General features: G+C 45.2%; 1 protein-coding gene across 6 annotated transcripts in view; it reads left to right on the top strand.

Annotated features, from left to right (window-relative positions):
* Positions 1–21,683, top strand: part of LOC144767947 (ly6/PLAUR domain-containing protein 5-like) — a 578,058-nt gene that overhangs the window by 125,422 nt on the left and 430,953 nt on the right. For 4 of the 6 annotated variants that reach the window (XM_078651299.1, XM_078651296.1, XM_078651294.1 and 1 more), the window contains exon 2: positions 12,432–12,563. Coding sequence is in view for 3 of the 6 variants with exons in the window: in XM_078651296.1 (XP_078507422.1) it covers positions 12,432–12,563 (132 nt within the window). In the remaining 3 variants the exon portion in view is untranslated. The remainder of the gene's footprint in view (positions 1–12,431; positions 12,564–21,683) is intronic. The other 2 variants (XM_078651297.1, XM_078651298.1) reach the window with 1 other exon arrangement.

The following is a 21,683-nucleotide window of genomic DNA, read 5'->3' as shown; positions in this document are numbered from 1 at the left end:
CAAATGCTTGTTTTATATGCTTTTATGTTTTTTTAAAGAAAAATCGAATAAAGCTATACTTGACTTGACTATAAGATCTCACTGCACCACTTCTAGGACCCCAATGCGTCAAACCTTTATGCCTGCCTCAATGCAGGCATACGGGTTGACATAGCCCCTTTCCCATGGGGCTTTTCCCATGTGAAACGACACATTGTGGGAGCTGTGTGTGTTTTCAGACACACCCCAGCAATGTGCCAATTTTGCGCCGACAGATACGTCAGTAATACTGACGTATCTGTCATACCTTGTGACATGATGCATCATACAGTAAATATGAAGCATCCATCATGTCTCAAGGAGGGCGCACTTAGAAGTGTTGCATCACTGCTATCATGCTGTGATGCAACACTTTTCCTAAGTGATGCCCTAATGCAACACCAAATTATTAAAGTAAAAACAAAAACAGTGCCACTGAAGAAAACATCTTTGTGTGGGGATGTGCTTTTTGTGAAAGAGCAAAATACAGTCACACAAAGAGAAGTTAACCAGAGGGTGAAGTGGTTTGACCCCCTGCTCCATGATGTATGCTGTGGTGGGTAGAATCTAAATGTGAACGCCACACCAACAGACAATGCAGACAGCTGGCTAAAAGCCTCTTACAAAAAAGCATATTAAACATGATTTTTCTTCCCCAGCGCGCGTGCACCCACGATTGTAAATGTTTATTAGCTGCTTACCACTTGATTTAATGCTTAGTATAAGCCCCATATAACTCATGTTTAGATTTTACTATATTGGTGACTATTATTCATGTTTGATTATTCACCTAATACCCTTATATCACCACGCTACTTCATATAGCCCCCTTTGTCCTCCCTGGACTATAATTGATTTGTTATGCATGAACTATTGATCTTATGTTTATTTTACTACCCATGTTTGACTCAAGTTCTGATTGTTACCTTCCCTACAACTGTAAAGCGCTCTGATATCCTTCGGGATCTAGTCCGCGCTATATAAAACTTTATAAATAAAATAAATAAATAAATAAACATAAATATATTTTTAGATAAGATTTTGGTTAACACCAGACCTAAAACCAGGCCCCAGCACTGTAGAGAGTGTACTCCTAGGAGTGCACACAAAATATTAACAGGAGTGTCGGAGGGCTTGTTCCCCTTTATTGGATCCCAAGTGGGCCCTCTGGATATACTCCTGTTACCTTCATTAGCTGCACTTCTACGACACAGGTCACCGCATTCCTTCCATATTCACACCAGGCAGTCACTGAGTTCTTCTTCCATATTAGCACTTGTGATGACCTGCTCACAGGCAATGGTTTTCCATTTTAATGTTAACTGATCAGAGGCAGTGGTTCCCCTGTCTTAACGCTAAGGGTGCCCTCCTTACAGGCAGTGGGACCAGCACCATAGGTGCACACTCTTCAAAAGGAGGTCTCCCTTAATCCATGGTGAACACTGATCAGATGGAGGTGTTCAACCATATTAACACTAGGAGCACACTGTGTACTACTGATGCCTCTCCAGATAAACGTTAGGAGTGCACTGATCAACAGAAGCTATGTGTTCGAGGCATGTGGGCTGCTAAATTCATATCTATTGCATAGATCGCCGCCTAGTGTTGGGTCCGGATGATTGCACATTGTTGTCCTGGAAGAGTCTTCGAAGTATCACGAGATAGGTGGCTCCTCCCCTGGACTACAGTGCGCATGGGCATCGACTCCATCCCCAGATTGTTTTTTTCCGCCATTGGGTTCGGATGTGATTTCGACGTCTCCTGTTCGGAATCGATAAAACAACTTCTTTAAGGCCAAAAGGCCTTCGTTACCACGTCGGTATTGTTCGCGTTCGGTCTCGTGTTTCTTCCAACTCTTCGAGTCGGATTTCGGACGAGTCTAGTAACTCTTCGACCATCGAGGCCCTGTCGTCGCAGCAAGACCCCGACGATACTACGATGGAACGGAGCCCGTTCAAATTCTGCCCTGTGTGCGGTTCGAAGTACCCACACATCGACGTGCATCCTGTATGCAACAAGTGCCTCTCGCCGGAGAATACGCTCAAGCTTCGGCGCGCCTCGAGGCCCGGCGAGCGGCTCCGGCACCTGTCGACATCTTCGACGACCCCGAAGAAGAAGGCCGAAGCCATCCTCTGCAGATTTTACCACCATTGACGGAGGTCGAGGCCGATTCTGAAGATCCCGTAGAGGCCCTGGACCTAGAGGAAACCGTCGAGGAGGTAGGGGATGTCGAGGAAGTTTATGGGGCCGCGGAAGATAGCTCGGAGGAAGAGCTATGCCCCGAACGTACACTAACTCAGGCTTGGGTCACGGGATCGCCACACGGCCTTACCCACGACCCTACACCGCGATCCTCGGCCCCGCCTTCTGGCCCGGCTACGGACACACCAGCAGAGCCTCCATTGAGCAAATCGAAACCGAAACTGAAACCTTCGGAATCGAAAACAACAAAGATGGCCGACGCGCCATCGAAACTGAAGACGTCTGCTGCGCCATCGACGCCGTCGACTTCAGTGGCTCCGAAGCCGAAGAAGGCTGTCGAGCCGACTAAACTACCGAAGGTGGTCAAGGAGCCAAGCTCGAAGAAGGTCGTCGAGCACGTGTCGAGCACGGTGGCTGAATCGAAGTCGAAGAAGACTGTTGAACCGCCTTCAGGCAAGACTACCGCGCCAACAGGCAAACGCCAGGTCGAAGCGCAGTCGGCGAAGGGCCCCGAGCCGAAGTCTGGAGCCCCGACGCAGAAAAAGACACCTGCCGATCCGAAGCCATCGGCGTCGACGCCTAAGGCCGTGGCGGAAGCCCGGACCACAGCGGTCGAGGATTCGTCTGCGTCTCCGGCGACCAAGGAAAAATCGACGACGCTGGGGTCTTCCCATGGTGGCGGACCAAGATCATCGGTCGGGCCGACTAAGCCCTCCGCTTCTTTCACTAAACAAGTCTCGGACTCCCTTAAAAGAATACGGGAGAAGAGTTTGACGTCGACGACTCCAAAGCCGTCGGTTCCACAATCGATGGAGGTACCCAAGAAGACTTCAACGCCGATCCTCTACACTCTGCCGCCGAAGGTGGCGCCGAAGGCCTTTGCACCTCGGTCGGTGCCAAAAGACTCGGGAGGTTCGGAGCATTCACTGCTAAGTGGACGTTCTGGTCGACAACATGCATCAGAAGAGCAGTCTGTGCAGTATATCGACGCCGACACGGGAAAATTGACGCTCTACAAGCGGAAAATTACTTCCCAGCCATTGGAATCGTTTGTGATACCTCTAAAGAAGAAAAGGCCAGCACAAGACATTCCTGACCTTGTGGAACCTATTCATCCACAACCTAGGAGGAGTCCAACACCTTCACCCAATGCCTCAGAGGGAGATGAAGGTGAACAGGATGAGGAGTACAACTTCCCTGATAACAATGACCCTGATGAGCAACAGGACTCATGGGTGGACACTGGTGACCAGGGGGACCAACAGGTGGTACATGACCAACAGGTTTATGGTGTAAGGACATCTCCAACTGAAGACTCGGCGGCATTTAATGCCTTGATTGAAAGGGCGGCTGCAAACCATAAGGTGGAAATGCATGCAGACCCTGTGGAAGATGACTTTTTGTTTGACACTTTCTCTGCAGCAGAAAAGACTGTGAAAACGCTTCCAATGCTTAAAGGGGTTCTAAAGCATGCCACGGACATCTTCAAGGAACCCACAAGAGCAAGGGTGGTGAACCCGAGAATAGAAAAAAAATACAGACCGGCACCTGGGGACCCGGCATATATACAGGGCCAGCTGCCTCTGGACTCTTTGGTGGTCTCCAATGCCCGCAAGAGGGCGAACTCGCAGACGACGGGTGACGCTCCTCCCCCAGACAAAGAGTCAAAAGTGCTGGAGGCATCAGGGAAAAGGGTGGCTGCACAGGCAGCCAATATCTGGCGCATATCTAACACACAGGCCCTGTTAGCACGATATGATAGGGCGCATTACGACACCCTAGAGCAACTCCTACAACACCTTTCAGACGAGTTTAAGGAGGCAGCTGAGATGCTGATACAGGAGGGCAAGCTTATTTCCAATGCTGCAATCAAAATGTGCGCTTGATGTGGCAGATACGGCGGCTAGAGCGATCAACACCAGTGTGATGTTGAGGCGCCAAGCATGGCTCCGCATCTCAGGGTTCAAGCCTGACATACAGACAACTATCCTCAACCAGCCCGTTAATCCAGAAGACTGTTTGGCCCAGACGTTGACTCCACCCTCGAAAAGATCAAGAAAGACAATGAGACAGCTAAATCCATGGGGGCACTTCAGTCTCAGCAATTCAGAGGGAGCACTTTTCGTCGCTCAAGTACACGTGGTGTTAACAGAGGACACTTGGCACAGCAGACGCAATTCACTAGAGGTGGCGCACAATCCTCGTACCCCAAACAGGGTAGAGGGGGTTACAGAGGAAACAATGCCAAGGGCAGAGGCAGGGGCAACAACAGTTCCCGTTCCTCTGCTGCCAACAAACAGTGACTCTCTGTCACTGCCCCCCGACCATCCAACACCTGTCGGGGGGAGACTCCAGCAGTTCCTGCCAGTCTGGACGTCCATCACCACAGACAGGTGGGTAAGGAAACTTATCCAGTTCGGTTATTGTCTAGAGTTAACGTCCACTCCACCCAATATACCCCCAAGACAACGTCCTATGTCAGCAGAGCACTTGCACTTATTGCAGCAAGAGGTTCTTGTGATGCTGCAAAAAGGCGCAATAGAGCTCGTACCGGTGGAAGAGGAGGGAACAGGGGTTTATTCCCTCTACTTCCTCATCCCAAAAAAGGACGGTTCACTCAGACCCATTCTGGATCTACGCCCCCTCAACCTGTACATCCTCTCGGAACATTTTCATATGCTAACCCTGCAGCAAATTCTTCCATTGTTAAACCAAGGGGACTTCCTATCAACCTTGGACCTCAAGGATGCTTATTTTCACATACCACTCCACCCATCCCACAGAAAGTACCTCAGGTTCACCATACAAAACAGGCATTACCAGTTCAAGGTTCTACTCTTCGGGGTGACCACTGCCCCCAGAGTTTCACAAAGTGTCTGGCGACAGTTGCGGCGCACCTCAGGAGACAGAACATACATGTCTACCCTTACCTAGACGACTGGCTCGTTCAAGCAAAGTCGGAACAGCAGTGCGCCGCAGACATGTCCCACACCATTCACCTCCTTCACAGTCTGGGGTTCTCACTGAACTACCCGAAGTCGCACCTTCAGCCAGCCCATGTGCGGCAGTATCTGGGCGCGACAATAAATACCCTGACTGCTATGGCTCAGCCGAACCCGGTGAGGATCGACAACATTCAGTCGCTCATCCAGAGGTTCAGACCGCAACACTCACTACCAGCGAGAGTGTTCATGCAGTTGATAGGCATGATGGCCTCCTGCATCTTCATAGTCCCGCACGCAAGGTTGCATATGCGTCCGCTCCAAGAATGCTTGGCGAATCAGTGGACACAGGCTCAAGGACAACTGACAGACCTAGTGTTGGTGACCGGTCGGGCATACAACTCTCTGCATTGGTGGACTCCACACAACCTTTGCAAGGGCCGACCGTTCCAAGAGCCTGTGCCGCAAGTCATCATGACGACGGACGCCTCTCTCCAGGGATGGGGAGCTCATGTGCTCCACTACACGGTGCAGGGACTGTGGTCGACGCAGCAACAGAAGATGCACATCAACTACCTGGAACTGATGGCAATCTTCATGGCGCTCAAATCCTTCAAAGTACATCTGTGCAACAAGGTCGTGTTGATCCGGACGGACAGCATGACAGCCATGTACTACATCCAGAAGCAGGGGAGTACGCACTCTCCAGAGCTGTCTCATCTGGCTCAGAGCATGTGGAAGTGGGCCATTCAGAGGAACATCTTCCTCATGGCGGAACACCTCCCGGGAAAGGACAACCAGATAGCGGATCTGCTCAGCAGGTACAGCCATCAAATGCATGAGTGGGAGATACATCCATCAGTACTCCGCCCGTACTTCCAGCAGTGGGGTCATCCAGAGATAGACTTGTTTGCCACAAGGGAAAACGCAAAATGCCAAAGCTTTGCCGCCAGGTTCCCTCACCCACAATCGCAAGGAAATGCGATATGGATGAACTGGTCAGGCAGATTTGCGTACGCTTTTCCCCCAGCGCCTCTCATTCCGCTGGTGGCAAGAAAGCTAAAGCAACACTCGATGACGCTCATCCTGGTTGCTCCAACGTGGGCACGCCAACCATGGTACACCACATTTCTAGAACTTTCCGTGGTACCGCATCAAAGGTTGCATCTCACACCCAGGCTCTTGACGCAGAACCATGGCGACATTCAGCATCCAAATCCGCAACAGCTCAATCTGGCGATCTGGCTCCTGAGGTCTTAGAGTTTGGCTACCTCAACCTGCCTCCTGAATGCATGGACATTATCAGGGAGGCAAGGAAGCCCACTACCAGAGCTTGCTATGCTGCAAAATGGAAGCGTTTTGTCATTTACTGTACAGAACATCGCATTAACCCGCTAGATGCATCAATTCCTAACATCATCTGCTATTTGTTACATCTTTACAAATGCAATCTAGCTTACGCTTCCATTCGGATACACTTATCCGCCATAGCGGCTTATCTCCAAAACAGGCAGCATCTCTCTGTTTTCAGGGTGCCTGCCATTAAAGCCTTCCTGGAGGGACTGAAACGAGTCATTCCTCCCAGAACACCACCAGTTCCTGTGTGGAATCTCAATGTGGTTCTCACTAGGCTGATGGGCCCACCCTTTGAGCCTCTACATTCCTGTGAGATTCAATTCTTAACATGGAAAGTGGCTTTTCTCATTGCTATTACATCTCTCAGGCGTGTTGGTGAGCTGCAGGTGCTCACAATGCAAGAGCCATTTATACAAATTCATTCAAACAGGGTAGTGCTCCGCACTAACCCCAAGTTCCTTCCGAAGGTGGTGTCACAGTTTCATGTCAACCAGACTATTGAACTGCCCGCATTCTTTCAAAACCCACAGACAGTAGCGGAGAGAATGCTCCATACATTGGACGTAAAAAGAGCATTAATGTACTACATTGACAGAACACAACCATTTAGAAAGACACAGCAACTTTTTGTTGCCTTCTCAGCCCAGCACAAATGCAACCCTATTTCAAAAGCAGGAATAGCCAGGTGGATCGTTAAATGTATCCAGATTTGTTATCAAAAAGCTAAACGTACTTTAACGATCCCCCCAAGAGCACACTCCACACGCAAGTTGGGAGCCTCCATGGCTTTCCTGGGGAACATTCCTTTGGAAGACATTTGTAGAGCAGCCACTTGGTCTACACCACACACGTTTACCAAACATTACTGTGTAGCTGTGCACTCCAAACAGCAGGCAGCTGTAGGACAGGCTGTTCTCAAAACTCTTTTTCAAACTTCTGCAGCTGGCACGGGCAGCCGCCGTTAATGGAGGGACTGCTATGTATTCTATGCAATAGATATGAATTTAGCAGCCCACATGCCTCAAACTGAATATGCTACTTACCAGTATGCATCTGTTCTTGGCATGTAGGGCTGCTAACATTCATATCGCCCACCCTCCTCCCCGGTGCCCGTAGCGGCTGCAGATATTTTCTTGCATTCAATCATTAGCATGGACATCATTTACACTATTTCACTCCATCTCTAACACAATGGCTAAAAACAATCTGGGGATGGAGTCGATGCCCATGCGCACTGTAGTCCAGGGGAGGAGCCACCTATCTCGTGATACTTCGAAGACTCTTCCAGGACAACAATGTGCAATCATCCGGACCCAATACTAGGCGGCGATCTATGCAATAGATATGAATGTTAGCAGCCCTACATGCCAAGAACAGATGCATACTGGTAAGTAGCATATTCATCCTACTAGTCGAGCCCTATCTACAGGAGCTAGTTGTGCAAATTAACAATATGGACACACAGATCAAAGAGAGGTCTTCTCCTCATATTAACACAAGCACTCTTCACATGAGGTGGTTCTCCAGAGAGGGATGGGCTGTTCAGAGAAGGTTGTAAATAATACACAGAATTCATGGGTGGTGCTTCTCTATTTTATAACCATTGGAACACTGACTGACTGACTGACTGAAACATTTATAAAGCGCTCGAATGCCGCGGCGTCTTGGCGCTAAAGTGCAGAGAAAGCGGTGTGAACGAGATTCTACTGCAGAGAGAAAAGCCAGGTTTTCAGTGCCTTTCTGAAACACATTTTAGATTTTAGAACACTCAACACAAGGAGTAAGTCTTCCCAATACAGATTTAGGAATCACTGTACAGAAAAAGTGATTCTCACTGTTAGACCTGCCATCTTAGGAGTGGTCTTCCCCCAAATATTTTGCCTTCTCCCCTCCTGCTCTCTTCTTGAAATATGGTAAAATTGGTTTACACCCGATTGGCACATTCTTTTTTCGTATAAGTCCCTAATAAAGTGGTACTATATGTTATCATGGCCTTAACTTAAATGCTACTATTGTTTTGATGTCCTTTAAACACATTACGCACATCCAGGATACTCTCCCTAATTGTACTCTCCCCTCCCCAGCTTCCATCCATCTCCAGCTACAGGATTCACTACACTGCTCCCCATGCGGTAAGACCAATTCCACTTATTCACACACAGACTTGGGCATGGTTCAACCTTATGACTAACTGTTTCCCTCTTCGGTAGGCCTTAATCGGGTTGCATTCCCGCTGTCAGGTGCCCCACAAGACTTACCTCTGCTTGTGAAGCAATTCCGCAGAGATGACAAGAGCACCCGCCCCTGTACCCACCTGACCCTTGTGGAATGTAGGACCCAGCAGGGATGAGATGGACGCAGGGAAGGGAGCCAGGATGTGGAGGCTTAGTGTGGGTGTGAAGCTTGCGGGGTATCTCGGTGCCAGCTGGAAACCAGAATAGAATCAGACCAGAAAAGAACCACACCTCCCGCTGTCAGAGCAACCCCTCAAACACACACAGAAAAGTTTCCCTCCGGGAACTCACCAGTGCTTCTGTAGACTGCGGTACCCAGACATCATTGCAGCTTCAAAGAAGTTCAACCAAGGTGAGGCGCTCCTGCGCAAGGTACCCAAGCTAAAACCAAAGGAAAGCGCTCCTGCGCAAGGTACCAATATATCCATGTCAAACCAGAAGGCAAAGCCCTCCTGCGCGTGTTGCACAAGTCAAAATGTTAGTCACTAAACCTGTGGCATCCCTGGAAAACAAAAGTAAGCTATGTACAATGCTCCAGCTCTGCGGAGCTATTCTCCCAAGCAGCGATCCTGCGCGATGGGGAAACTAACAACTGTGAAGAAAACCCAAAAGTAAAGCACTCCTGTGCAAAGACCCTTAACCCCAGTACAGCGCTCCTGCGCGGCAAGGGTTAATGTAGGCAGGAAAATGAACAGCCCTGGATAGCGCTCCAGCGCGGTGAAACTAAAGGAAAACGAGCAAGCGCTCCTGCGCGGCGAGAACAGACAACAAACAGCGCTCCAGCGCGGCGTAGGCCAGCTGGTCCCTGACGCGTCTCAGCTCCGGGATTCGAATCCGCGTCTCAAGAGAATCCAGAAAAGATTCGAAGCACGGAGCCAGCGGGAAACGCGATGTTTAAGCGTTTCCCCGGGAAGTGCTTCAGTGGACCCAGGTCAGCTGTCCAGGACCAGACCGGGACTCAACTTCCGCCCGGAAGTGAGTATCCCAGCAATTCTGTGTGTGTTAGCGGGGATGGCGGGGAGAGGCAAGTGCCGTAAACCGTGACACCCGCCTCGCCCGCATTGTCCCAAATGAACAGTGCGTTATGTCCGCGGTTCTAGGTAAGCCCCTTGAACCTTCTCTCACTCACTCACGGCCCCGAACACTTCCCTAATTGTTAACTGAACCAATCGGTCCTGACAGCCTTCACCCCGGTCGGCCTAATGTTCGTACCGCCTCATAGTTGAATAATTCGCTTCACTTTATCTCACTCCGATTTTCACCTCTTGACCTCCATATCATTCTGTGCACAGATTTTAGCTTCAACGGTCGAATTTTCGGTTCATGGTTGCTTAGACATCAGCGTGTTTTGCTCAAATTGATAATTTCTGCTTAGCAATTACTCATGTAGGAAACCGGTTGTTTGCCGCATAAGTAAACGCATTGGTGACACCACAATGTATGGTCATAGGATCTATTTCAACTGAGAGTCACTGGTTTCGCATGCCTAATATGTTTTATTTTATGTTTTTTATAAATGAGACTTACCTAACACATGAAAACCCTTTTCTCCCCTATCCTTCCCCGTTTACTTCCTTTTTTCTAATCACGTCTAATGTGTATGTATTGTCATTGTAAATTGCGTTTTGACTTGTAGCTTTAAATGAAAAGTTCAACAGGCATGAATAACAATGTCCTGAGGATGATCCCTTCATCTTAGTATAGGGATCGAAACGTCGTCGACACAATATACACTATATGTTCTTGACTACATTATATATGAAATGTCACAATAGTGTATTTTCAATTTATTAGCCTGCTGAAATATGATTGTATGCAGTCTGTTTTCCCTTGCCTGACACCCCCCCCCTTGTATGTATGTCACGAACTGTCTATATGTGGTAGTGGGACACAGGCTGTGTTCCACTTGATATTGTATAGATACTCTGACTACTCCATTCATTGGTTTAATAAATCCTGTCCGGCTGGACAGTGAATATAGAATTCATTTGATCTATATTTCATTCTTTTGAACAATCCTCCCCTTGTCTAGGGACCACTGTTCTTCAAAATAGTATATGTACCCATGGTCCCTGACCAATTGCTCTATTGGGTTTCCCTTGTGTTCTGTAACACTATTGTACCTGCAGCACTCAATGTTACCCACTAAAGTAGCCCTTTCTAAACAAGTCTCAGGCCTGCCATTGCAGCCTATAGTGCAGTTTTAAACTGCCATTTTGACCTGGCAAAAGAAACCTGGAAGGCCTAAACCTCCTTTTTAATAGATATACATCACGGCTAAGGTAGGCCTTAAACAGCCAACAGGGTTTGGTGCATTGTATTTAAAAAACTAGAGTATGTGTTTATAGGTTTAACATTTCCTAATAGTGGAAAACACCTAAATGCATGTTTCACTACGGTAAGGCCTACCTATTCCATAATTTAACATTGGGTTACCTAATTACATTTAATAAGTGCTAACATGGTAGAAATATCATGTTTGTTCTAAAATGAATTATAATTTAAAACCCTAATTTATGATAAAGTTGGATTTTAAGTCACAGTTCTGAAAATGCCACTTTCAGAAAATGTGCTTTTACTTGGTCTAACCATTTAGTGCCTGCTGGCAGTGTCCTCTGTCACATGACCCTGCTGTAAGACTTTATGTATTCCTTCCAGAAAGTGGACAGTAGGGCTTGGGCGTAGGCAGGATGGGCCATCCTACCAGTTTGGAGGGGAGCTATTCCTTGGCCCACTTGCACTTCTATAGTGGCTGACTCCAGCATACACACAAAAACCTGACACTAGTTGTGTGTGACCCTAGACTTCTTGGAGCTTTGAAAGGGTAAGGGAGGAACTTTCCTGAACCAGATATGGGGGTAGCCTAAACATTTTCCTCACTTCAAAGGCTGGCATCAGGTGTACATATTGCACTCTCATATCAACTCTTTAGTACACTCCTGAATTTGCGGAGGACATCAGATTAACTACCTTGTACTCCAGACTACTGTCCTGCTGCTTGAAGCCTGCTTTGTTCCCTAGAGGACAACCCTGCTGCTACCACAGGACTGTCATGCAGTTGGAAACACACCTTGCATCCTAGAGGACTGCCCTGCTGCTTGAACGCAAGACTACCAGAATGACTCAAAGGGCTAGTTGGCCAGCCTCCTGTGTGAAACACAGGGACATAACAAGTTCAGGAGTCCGTGGCCTCTGTTGGAGTGTGTCCTAACCTTCCAGTTGATGCACACCCAGTCCTCCACCCTAAGAAGTGGCACTAAATGTGCTCCTCCTGGCTAACCCTAAAAGTTGGGACATGGAAACATTTTCATCAAAAATTGGCAGAAGAACCGACAGAAGACCTGGGCCTACCTGCTAGCCAAAACCACCCAAGGAACATTGTTGATCACTCAGATTTCGCATTTTTTATTTATTAAAGTTTACTCTATTTTGTTAAATTGCTGTGGGATTTTTTTTGTGTTGTGTTTTCAATTCATTATTGTTTCAGTGCTGCATAAATTCTTAACACAGTGCCTTTAAGTTAAGACTGACTGCTTTTGTGCTAAGCTACCAGCGGGTTAAGCATAGTTAATTTAGTGACTATTAGGGTTCACAGTGACATGAACTGTGGTTGTTGCTTGAGAAGGGTTTACACCCCCTTAACCTAACCTCTTACATTCACATTCCGCTTTTCTTTCAGGGGTTGTCAGCCTCCGTTGCTTTTCCTGCAAGGAGTTTAATGATGGAGGATGTGCAGCTGACCGTATTAAGATAGAGGTGTGTACCCCGCCACGGAACGTCTGTCTGGAGGCCATCACTATTGTAACCATAGGTAGGGTAACAACAATAATTTTCAAGTTCACTCTACCAATAGTGACTCGCATATGCTGTCATAACTGATATGTTTTCTACTGTCTTCTCATAAATCTGTGCAATAATGGACCTAATGCTGGGAACTGTGTATGACCTGAAATCTTTAAATGTTGCTAAAGTACCATCTATTTGTATAATGCTTGTATGCCAGGATATTAAGGCTAAAAATATCTTGGGGGGGAAAATTATCACCTAAAAAATAAGAGTATGTGAAAATAAGTAAGTATAGATTTTCCATCTTTACTCCAAATCTTAGTACCTCAAAGATATATATATATATATATATATATATATATATATATATATATATATATATATATATATATATATATATATATATATCAGCGCTCGTGTTGTACCATGGATCACAGGACACTCTCGAGCGGGTGCTCCACACGCGATGGTACACGCGTTCAAAATCAATGGCTCATACTCCAGTTCCTTTGTTTTTGATGGAAACAAAGTTCAGCACTCCCGGGGTACAGGCAAATAGTTCTTTATTTCGCCATTAGTTGCAGACGTGTTTCGGACGTGAGTCCTTCATCAGTGTTTACTTTGTGCGCCATCCTGCGGCTTCCTATATACATCATAACGACACGGCCAGCAGTGTTATTCAAATGGGTGTCGAAATCGCATGTATGCCTCTGCGAAAGGCGCGGCCATCTTGTAGCGCATAAATTATGCGCATTCACATATCTTTTCTACCGATCTAGCCGTGTATCGGCTTAGTGGCCGCTAGGCTATTGTAACTTAACTTAATATAAGCCGTGGATCGGCATATCACCAGCTACCCTCGCTTGCTCCATGCGATTTCGAACAAATTTCCAATTTATGACTTCAAAATGGGTATGTACAGAAAATATCAGCAAATCTACATTTACAACAGCAGCATTCATTCATTTGGAATTCAGAAGCCTCTGTTTCCTTAACGTTCCATGATGTCAGGTTACATAACAAGATACGAAAACAATCAGATTAATAAATAACTAGAGAACAATTTGAAGCGATTCACTCATTTCCCCAAGTGTACCATTAATTCCTCTCCACTATTCATCCCATGTGGATGTTTCGTTTGCAGATCAATAATATAGCGGGATTCAAGTCTACGCAGCCTCAAAAGTCTGTCACCACCCCTAGGATTAATCGGAACATGATCTATCCCGAAATATTGTAGTAAATCCCTATTACTCTGATGTTCTTTGGCAAAATGTCTTGCCACGGGATAATTAACATCTTTGTTACAGATAGCACGTTGATGCTCCAAGATTCGCATCTTAACGTTGTTAATTGTACTGCCAATATATTTTAGTCCGCAAGGACAGATCAAACAGTATACAACATAGGGGGTCTGACAGGTAATGAACTTAGTAATCTTTCTCGGCATTTGTATACCAGGAATATCATATGTTAAAACCCGTTTGCTGTTTTCACAGGCCTTACATTTAGCACAGGGAAAGAATCCCTTCATGTCTCGTAGGGCATTGCTTTTCTTGGGTTTGGGGGGCATAAGATGACTCTGTACCAGTTTATCTTTCAAAGAGATTTGTTTTCGAAAGGTTATCAAAGGACGGATAGGAACGTCCTGCCCAATAATGGGGTCCAGACGCAGCATGTGCCAATTTTTGGTTAGTATTTTCCTCAGTTGGTTAGCATCACTTGAGAACGTTGTTACCATCCTAAATTTGTTATTGAGGTCTGATTGAGCCTTTTGTTCTTTAACATTTAATAGACTCCTCCTTGATATTTTAAGAACGTTCTCATGTTTTTTTGAGAAGGATGGAGTCATAACCCCTGGTTTCAAATCTTACAATAGACTCCTTAGCTGCCTTAATGAAGTCGGAGTCTCTCGAACAGTTCCGCCGGAGTCTCAACAACTCGCCATAAGGTATACTGCAAATTAGGTTCCCAGGGTGACTGCTTTTGGCATGTAATATGCTATTACCCAAAGTGGGCTTCCTATACAAAGTTGTCTCAAGTTTACCCTCGTTAACAAAAACCTTCAAGTCTAAATAGTGCACCTCTTCTCTGCTTAACTCACTGGTGAAATTCAGGTTCATATTATTTCTGTTCAGATCCCTGATAAAATCCTCTGCCTGACTGAAGTAGCCCCTCCATATCAGAAATAAGTCGTCTATATAACGACGCCACACAACAACATTTTCAGCCCATTTGGCATTATCCCCTCCCAAGGCCACCTGCTCCTCCCACCATCCCACGAATAAATTTGCGTAGCTGGGGGCGGAGCAGGTGCCCATCGCTGTCCCTGAGATCTGTTTGTATAGATCATTCTGGAATAAGAAAATGTTGTGTGTTAAACAGAATTCCAGTAGTTCAATCAACATCACGCCATGTTCGGTATACTTCATTGCCCTTTTCTCTAAGAAGTATCTCACTGCCTCCACTCCCTGCTCATGCCGAATACACGTATACAGGCTCGTGATATCGAGAGTTATAAGTATATATGTCTTATCCCACTGGATGTTCTCCACTTGTTCAATAAAATCTTTAGTGTCTTTCACATAGGATCTTAATGTGACAACCAACTGTGCAAGAAACGAGTCAATGTACATAGAGAGTTTCTCAGTGAGTCCTCCCTTTGACGACACAATTGGTCTCCCTGGTGGTAAGCGGAGGTTTTTATGCACTTTAGGTAGCTGGTAAAAAGTTGGTGTTACTGGCTCATGATTCGGCAAAAATAAGTACTCATTTGTGTCCAGCATAGATCTATTACGCCATTTGTCCAGAAGATCATGGTAAGTTTGTATACTTTGAGTATATTCCTCTCTGTTAGTTTTTATGTAACACTTCACATCCCCAAGTTGGCGAAGGGACTCTTGGCAGTATTGTTCTCTGGGAAGCAACACAATATTCCCTCCCTTGTCCGAGGGTTTCACGATAATCTCATCATTGTTGCTAATCTCAGACAAGATCTGTATCTGCATTGCAGAGAGATTCCTTTTGTGGAGATTATGTTTCTGTCCCGTGACCCTGAATTTCATCAGGTCGTCAATCACTGCTTCTGAAAACGTATCGATGGCATCATAAGGCATCTGTGGATTGAATTGTGACGGTGCCTTAAAGTCAGTTTCCGGGGCTTGTTGTTCAATATTGGCTCTCCTTGCTCTCATTATCGGATCCCCACATGTCTCTAAGTCTTGTTCAGTTCTTAATTCTGTCAAGGTTTCCATGAGATTCAAGTCTTTAGTGCTCAAAGTATCAGTCATTTCTCTTGTGGTTTTTTTCTTAGTCCTTTTCGTTTTTTTCACTTCAATGTTTGAGGGCTTTAGTGCGAAGAATTTGTGTAATTTGATCTTACGGACCAATCTAAATAGGTCTATTCTGGTCTGCGTATATTCCAATCTGTCACTCGGACAGAATGTTAGACCCAACTGTAATGTATCTTCCTCTTCTTTCGTCAGAGTTTTATCAGTTAGGTTGATAATAGTAAGGTTGGAATTGGGGATTACCATTGATTGCCCCTCTTTTTGCGAGGGTTCTATGATCTTGCTCCCCCTCTTCCTCTTCCCTTTCCAGCCTCCTCTTCGGGTTCTTCTTCGCTTTCTGGGGGTCTTAGTTTCCCCCCCCTCAACCAGCTTTGGCGTATCAGCTTGAACTCCAAATGAAAAGGACTTTTCGAGACTACCTTGGATGTTGAGGACGTTTCATCGCCTGACTGTTCCCCCTCAGTTACCTCTGATTCCGAGGTTTCCACAGGTGTAATTGGCACTATTCCTTTCTTCTTATTTAGTGCCTTTCGTGGAGCATCGATTTTTTTCGAGAAGGTGAGAATGCGTCCTAAAGCATAGTCCCGTTCGTCCCTTTCATACTTTTCTTGTTTTCTATGTCTAATCTTTAGTTCGTATTTCATCAGCCGTTTTTTCATTTCTTCCCGTAGTTGTTCCTGTTTCTTTTTGTCATCATCTTTAGCAATCTCCTTTTCCAAATTTTCAATTTCCTCCATTGCTTTCGCCCTGTCGCTCCATGCGAACTTCACTAGTAGGTCTAACATAGCCTTGCAGGATGCCGCCGTTAATTCCGCCCACTGTTCCAACAATTGGGGGTCGGGGTTCTCGTAGGCAGGGACTGTGTAGATTCGCAGTCCCCTCGGGACCCTGTCGACATCCATATAGCTTTGGAGGGAGGTGGACTCCCACCACTTTCTTATTTCCCTCTCCGAGCATCTTTCTAGTTTCAAAAATAAGTTCTGCAGGGAGCTCCGAGCTGTTGTCCCTCTACCACTTGTCTCCAGCGGAGCTGCTGCTGTTGTTGTACGTTTTTTAAAGATATTGAGTGCCGCCTCACGGCGATCTGCTTCGTCACACATGTCCTAATGGCGCAATCACGCAGGGAAGCCTCCCTGTGTGCAGCCTGTATACCCCACACGCTCTGTTTCGCAGTTTCCAGACAGTTACTTATGTAACACAGCGAGAGAAAGAAGAGTTCGACTGGCTTACCCGGTAATGTTTTCTTAACGCCGGTCAGCCAATTTCTCATGGGTTTCCTCGTGTGGTCCCGTCGTAGCGAAACGGTGCCCCGATAAACAAACAATCAGCGCTCGTGTTGTACCATGGATCACAGGTCACTCTCGAGCAGGTGCTCCACACGCGATGGTACACGCGTTCAAAATCAATGGCTCATACTCCAGTTCCTTCGTTTTTGGTGGAAACAAAGTTCAGCACTCCCGGGGTACAGGCAAATAGTTCTTTATTTCGCCATTAGTTGCAGACGCGTTTCGGACGTGAGTCCTTCATCAGTGTTTACTTTGTGCGCCATCCGGCGGCTTCCTATATACATCATAACTACACGCCCAGCAGTGTTATTCAAATGGGTGTCGAAATCGCATGTATGCCTCTGCGAAAGGCGCGGCCATCTTGTAGCGCATAAATTATGCGCATTCACATATCTTTTCTACCGATCTAGCCGTGTATCGGCTTAGTGGCCGCTAGGCTGGTGTAACGTAACTTAATCTTTGAAAGATAAACTGGTACAGAGTCATCTTATGCCCCCCAAACCCAAGAAAAGCAATACCCTACGAGACATGAGGGATTCTTTCCCTGTGCTAAATGTAAGGCCTGTGAAAACAGCAAACGGGTTTTAACATATGATATTCCTGGTATACAAATGCCGAGAAAGATTACTAAGTTCATTACCTGTTAGACCCCCTATGTTGTATACTGTTTGATCTGTCCTTGCGGACTAAAATATATTGGCAGCACAATTAACAACGTTAAGATGCGAATCTTGGAGCATCAACGTGCCATCTGTAACAAAGATGTTAATTATCCCGTGGCAAGACATTTTGCCAAAGAACATCAGAGTAATAGGGATTTACTACAATATTTCGGGATAGATCATGTCCCGATCAATCTTAGGGGTGGTGACAGACGTTTGAGGCTGCGTAGACTTGAATCCCGCTATATTATTGATCTGCAAACGAAACATCCACATGGGATGAATAGTGAAGAGGAATTAATGGTACACTTAGGGAAATGAGTGAATCGCTTCAAATTGTTCTCTAGTTATTTATTAATCTGATTGTTTTCGTATCTTGTTATGTAACCTGACTTCATGGAACGTTAAGGAAACAGAGGCTTCTGTATTCCAAATGAATGAATGCTGCTGTTGTAAATGTAGATTTGCTGATATTTTCTGTACATACCCATTTTGAAGTCATAAATTTGAAATTTGTTCGAAATCGCATGGAGCAAGCGAGGGTAGCTGGTGATATGCCGATCCACGGCTTATATTAAGTTAAGTTACACCAGCCTAGTGGCCACTAAGCCGATACACGGCTAGATCGGTGGAAAAGATATGTGAATGCGCATAATTTATGCGCTACAAGATGGCCGCGCCTTTCGCAGAGGCATACATGCGATTTCGACACCCATTTGAATAACACTGCTGGGCGTGTCGTTATGCTGTATATAGGAAGCCGCCGGATGGCGTACAAAGTAAACACTGATGAAGGACTCACGTCCGAAACGCGTCTGCAACTAATGGCGAAATAAATAACTATTTGCCTGTACCCCGGGAGTGCTGAACTTTGTTTCCACCAAAAACGAAGGAACTGGAGTATGAGCCATTGATATATATATGTATATATATGGATTAGCAGTGAGTGCAAATGTATACGTTTGCCAGTCGCTTTGATAACATCTGCCGAAAAGACTATCCAGCACTACGGGTTTGGATAAAAGGAAATATGAAGAACGACACTGGTCAGAGGATGGGAACAAGTGTGACAACCGTAGCAGGGATCAACAAGAGCCCCCATCTGTAATTGACTAGCTGCATTTTTTAGGCCTGGACAGGACTCAAAATACCAGACCAAAATCGCAACGGAAAAGAAAAGGGCACCAAGGAGGCGTAAGGCCCCACGATGCGGGAATGGAGCTACGATCCAGAGTCAAGGTGATGGAAACTTTCCAACGCAAATAATAGGTGATCCAGCAGCAATAATGAATTGGTCTAATCTGAGTCTCACGGAAGAAAAAACCCAAATACTATCATTGGGTTTATCGTACTGTACGAGGACAAATTTTAAATATGCCCAAATCCGCACTGACTTTCATAAGTTTGTCAGGAAGCTGAAGCTTAAAAAGTTCTTCTCCAATAGAAAAAAAAACAATTTGGGAAGATACAGGCAGATGCAGAAGGAACTCTGGATCTAGAAATTGGTGATTTGGAGTTATTACATGATTTAAATCAACTCAAGAGGGAATACGAGGGATTGCCAATACCTGGGACTTTTGAGTGAAACTGATGGTGCTTTTGGTTTCGATATTTATGAAAGTATTAAAACCATGTTCAAGCCAAAATCAGTCTTTACTCCCAATACCCGTAAGGATGATGATGTTTTTTCTGAGTTGGTAATTAATGATTTTACAAAATTGTTAATAATATCCAGTAAGACCTTTATGAAAATTGGAATCGAACAAAGGAGGCAACGTGGTCCTTTGGCCACTTGATTTGTATAATGAGGAAGCAAAGACACAACTGAGAGACAATCAATGCTACCTAAAAGTACCACAAAGAGATTTAACATAGGTGAAAAACAAATACTTGAAAGGTCTTGCTAGATGGACAGGTTTGGGCATGCTATCTCAGGGCGAATACCTGTTTTTGAAGGTAGAAAATCCATTCACTCCAATTACTTACCTTATTCCAAATGTTCATAAAAATAAAGAGACCCCACCTGGCAGGCCCATAATTTCTGCTATAGGCAGTCTATTTGAACCCACCTCCAGGTACTTGGATTATTTTCTGCAGGAGTTTATTAAAGAACTTCCTGCGTCTATCCAAGATGCAAGAGACTTTTTAAATAAGATCACTAATGTGGTGTGGAAGGATTCTTATCTGTTAATTACACTAGACATGACAAACCTTTATACACGCATAGCCCATGAGTATAGGCTACGGGCCGTGTGGCATTTCCTGAATACACAACCAATTTTATTATATCAGCACTCTGGAATGCTGTTAGAAATGTGTAGACTGTGTCTGAACAACTATTTTATGTTTGGTAGTGACACATTGATGCAGATGTGAGGAACTGCAATGGGCACTTGCTTCGCCCCCAGTTATGCTAATTGCATATGGGCTGGTGGGAGGAGCCGGTGCTCAAAGTTGAACATGCTGGAAAATAGAAGGAGAACGTAATTAAATGGTTGCAATTCATCAGCGGCCTGCTTGTAGTGTGGGACAGGACATGAAAATCAGCACAACAATTTATCCTAGAAATAAACAATCACCCATTGAATCTAAGATTCACAGACACGATCAGCAGGTCTCAAGTCTCCTCCCTTGATCTAAAATTATATGTTAAAGAAAATGCATTACTCACCCGCACGTTTAGGAAATCTATGGCCGGCAATTCCATTCTGCACACCACGAGCTTTCACCCACAGAAATTAAAGATGAGCATACCCTATTCAGAATACCTTCGAATGAAACACACTTGTAGCAAGGTATCAGTTCCGACAGAAGCCCAGGAATGCTTGACCAAGAGATTAATCCAAAGAGGCTACAGCACACAAGTCTTAGACCAAGCACTACTCAAAGTAAAAAAAAAAAAGAGAGGGAGGCCCTACTTTGACCTAATGAATCAAACAGTATCAAAAAGAAGACTACCAGTGAGCAAATAGGGATGATTACTGAATACAGTGCTTACCATTCAAGGGTCAGAGACTGTTTGAGTAAGCACTGGTATCTGGTGAAGAGGGAACCCAGTCTGAGTGTGATGATGCCACGAAGACCATTGCTCACTTTTAAGAAAGCTAGGTCTATGAGGCAAAACCTGGTGAATAGCAGTCTGGAAATTGCTAAAATGGAGGGTTGGTTAAAAGCAAGCCCTGGCTTCCATAAATGCCTTAAATGAAAGTCCTGTAACATTGCACACAATAAGAAGCAGGTAGGGTCACTCCTGATGAAAAGCCACTGGAAAATCAGAAGTTTTTTTAACTGCAGGAGTGAATTTGTAGTATACATTTTGCTGTGCACTTGCCCTAAACTATATGTGGGCAGCACCATTCATATGATGCATGTTCGTATACTGTAGCTCTTAAGGGCAGTCAAAAACAATGATAAAAACTATCCAGTTGCATGCCACATTAATGAAGTGCATAAGGGCAATGTGAATGATCTCTTGTACTTTACGATTGACCAGGTAGCTAAACTAAGGAGGGGAGGAAACTGTGAATTTAGACTGCATCTGTTGGAATCCAGATACCTACTGTTTTTCAATACTAAAATCCCATTTGAATGTACTAATGTTTTCAGGATGTGGCAGTGTAGAAGGAATTAGATGCGTATATTTGTGCACACAGCGGACCAAATTGTATTATTTAAAATTCAGTGTAAATGAACTGTGAAACCCAATTTTATGTACAGATTGACATGTACAGAAAATGACGAAGTGAGTTATATTTGGTGAGAGGGAAGAGATACCCTCATCTGAATTAAGTTTTATCCATAATTGTATTTAAGTTTACACTTATTTTCATATAATTGTATTTTTTACTATTGCCAATAAGAACAGTTAGCACTTGCACTTTCTTTAAAACCGAGGGAGCCAAGAAGA

Source organism: Lissotriton helveticus, chromosome 7 (genome assembly GCF_964261635.1).
Source record: "Lissotriton helveticus chromosome 7, aLisHel1.1, whole genome shotgun sequence".
Lineage (NCBI taxonomy): Eukaryota > Metazoa > Chordata > Amphibia > Caudata > Salamandridae > Lissotriton > Lissotriton helveticus.
The sequence above is the reverse complement of the archived record's forward strand: the minus strand, read 5'-3'. Positions and strand labels throughout refer to the sequence as shown.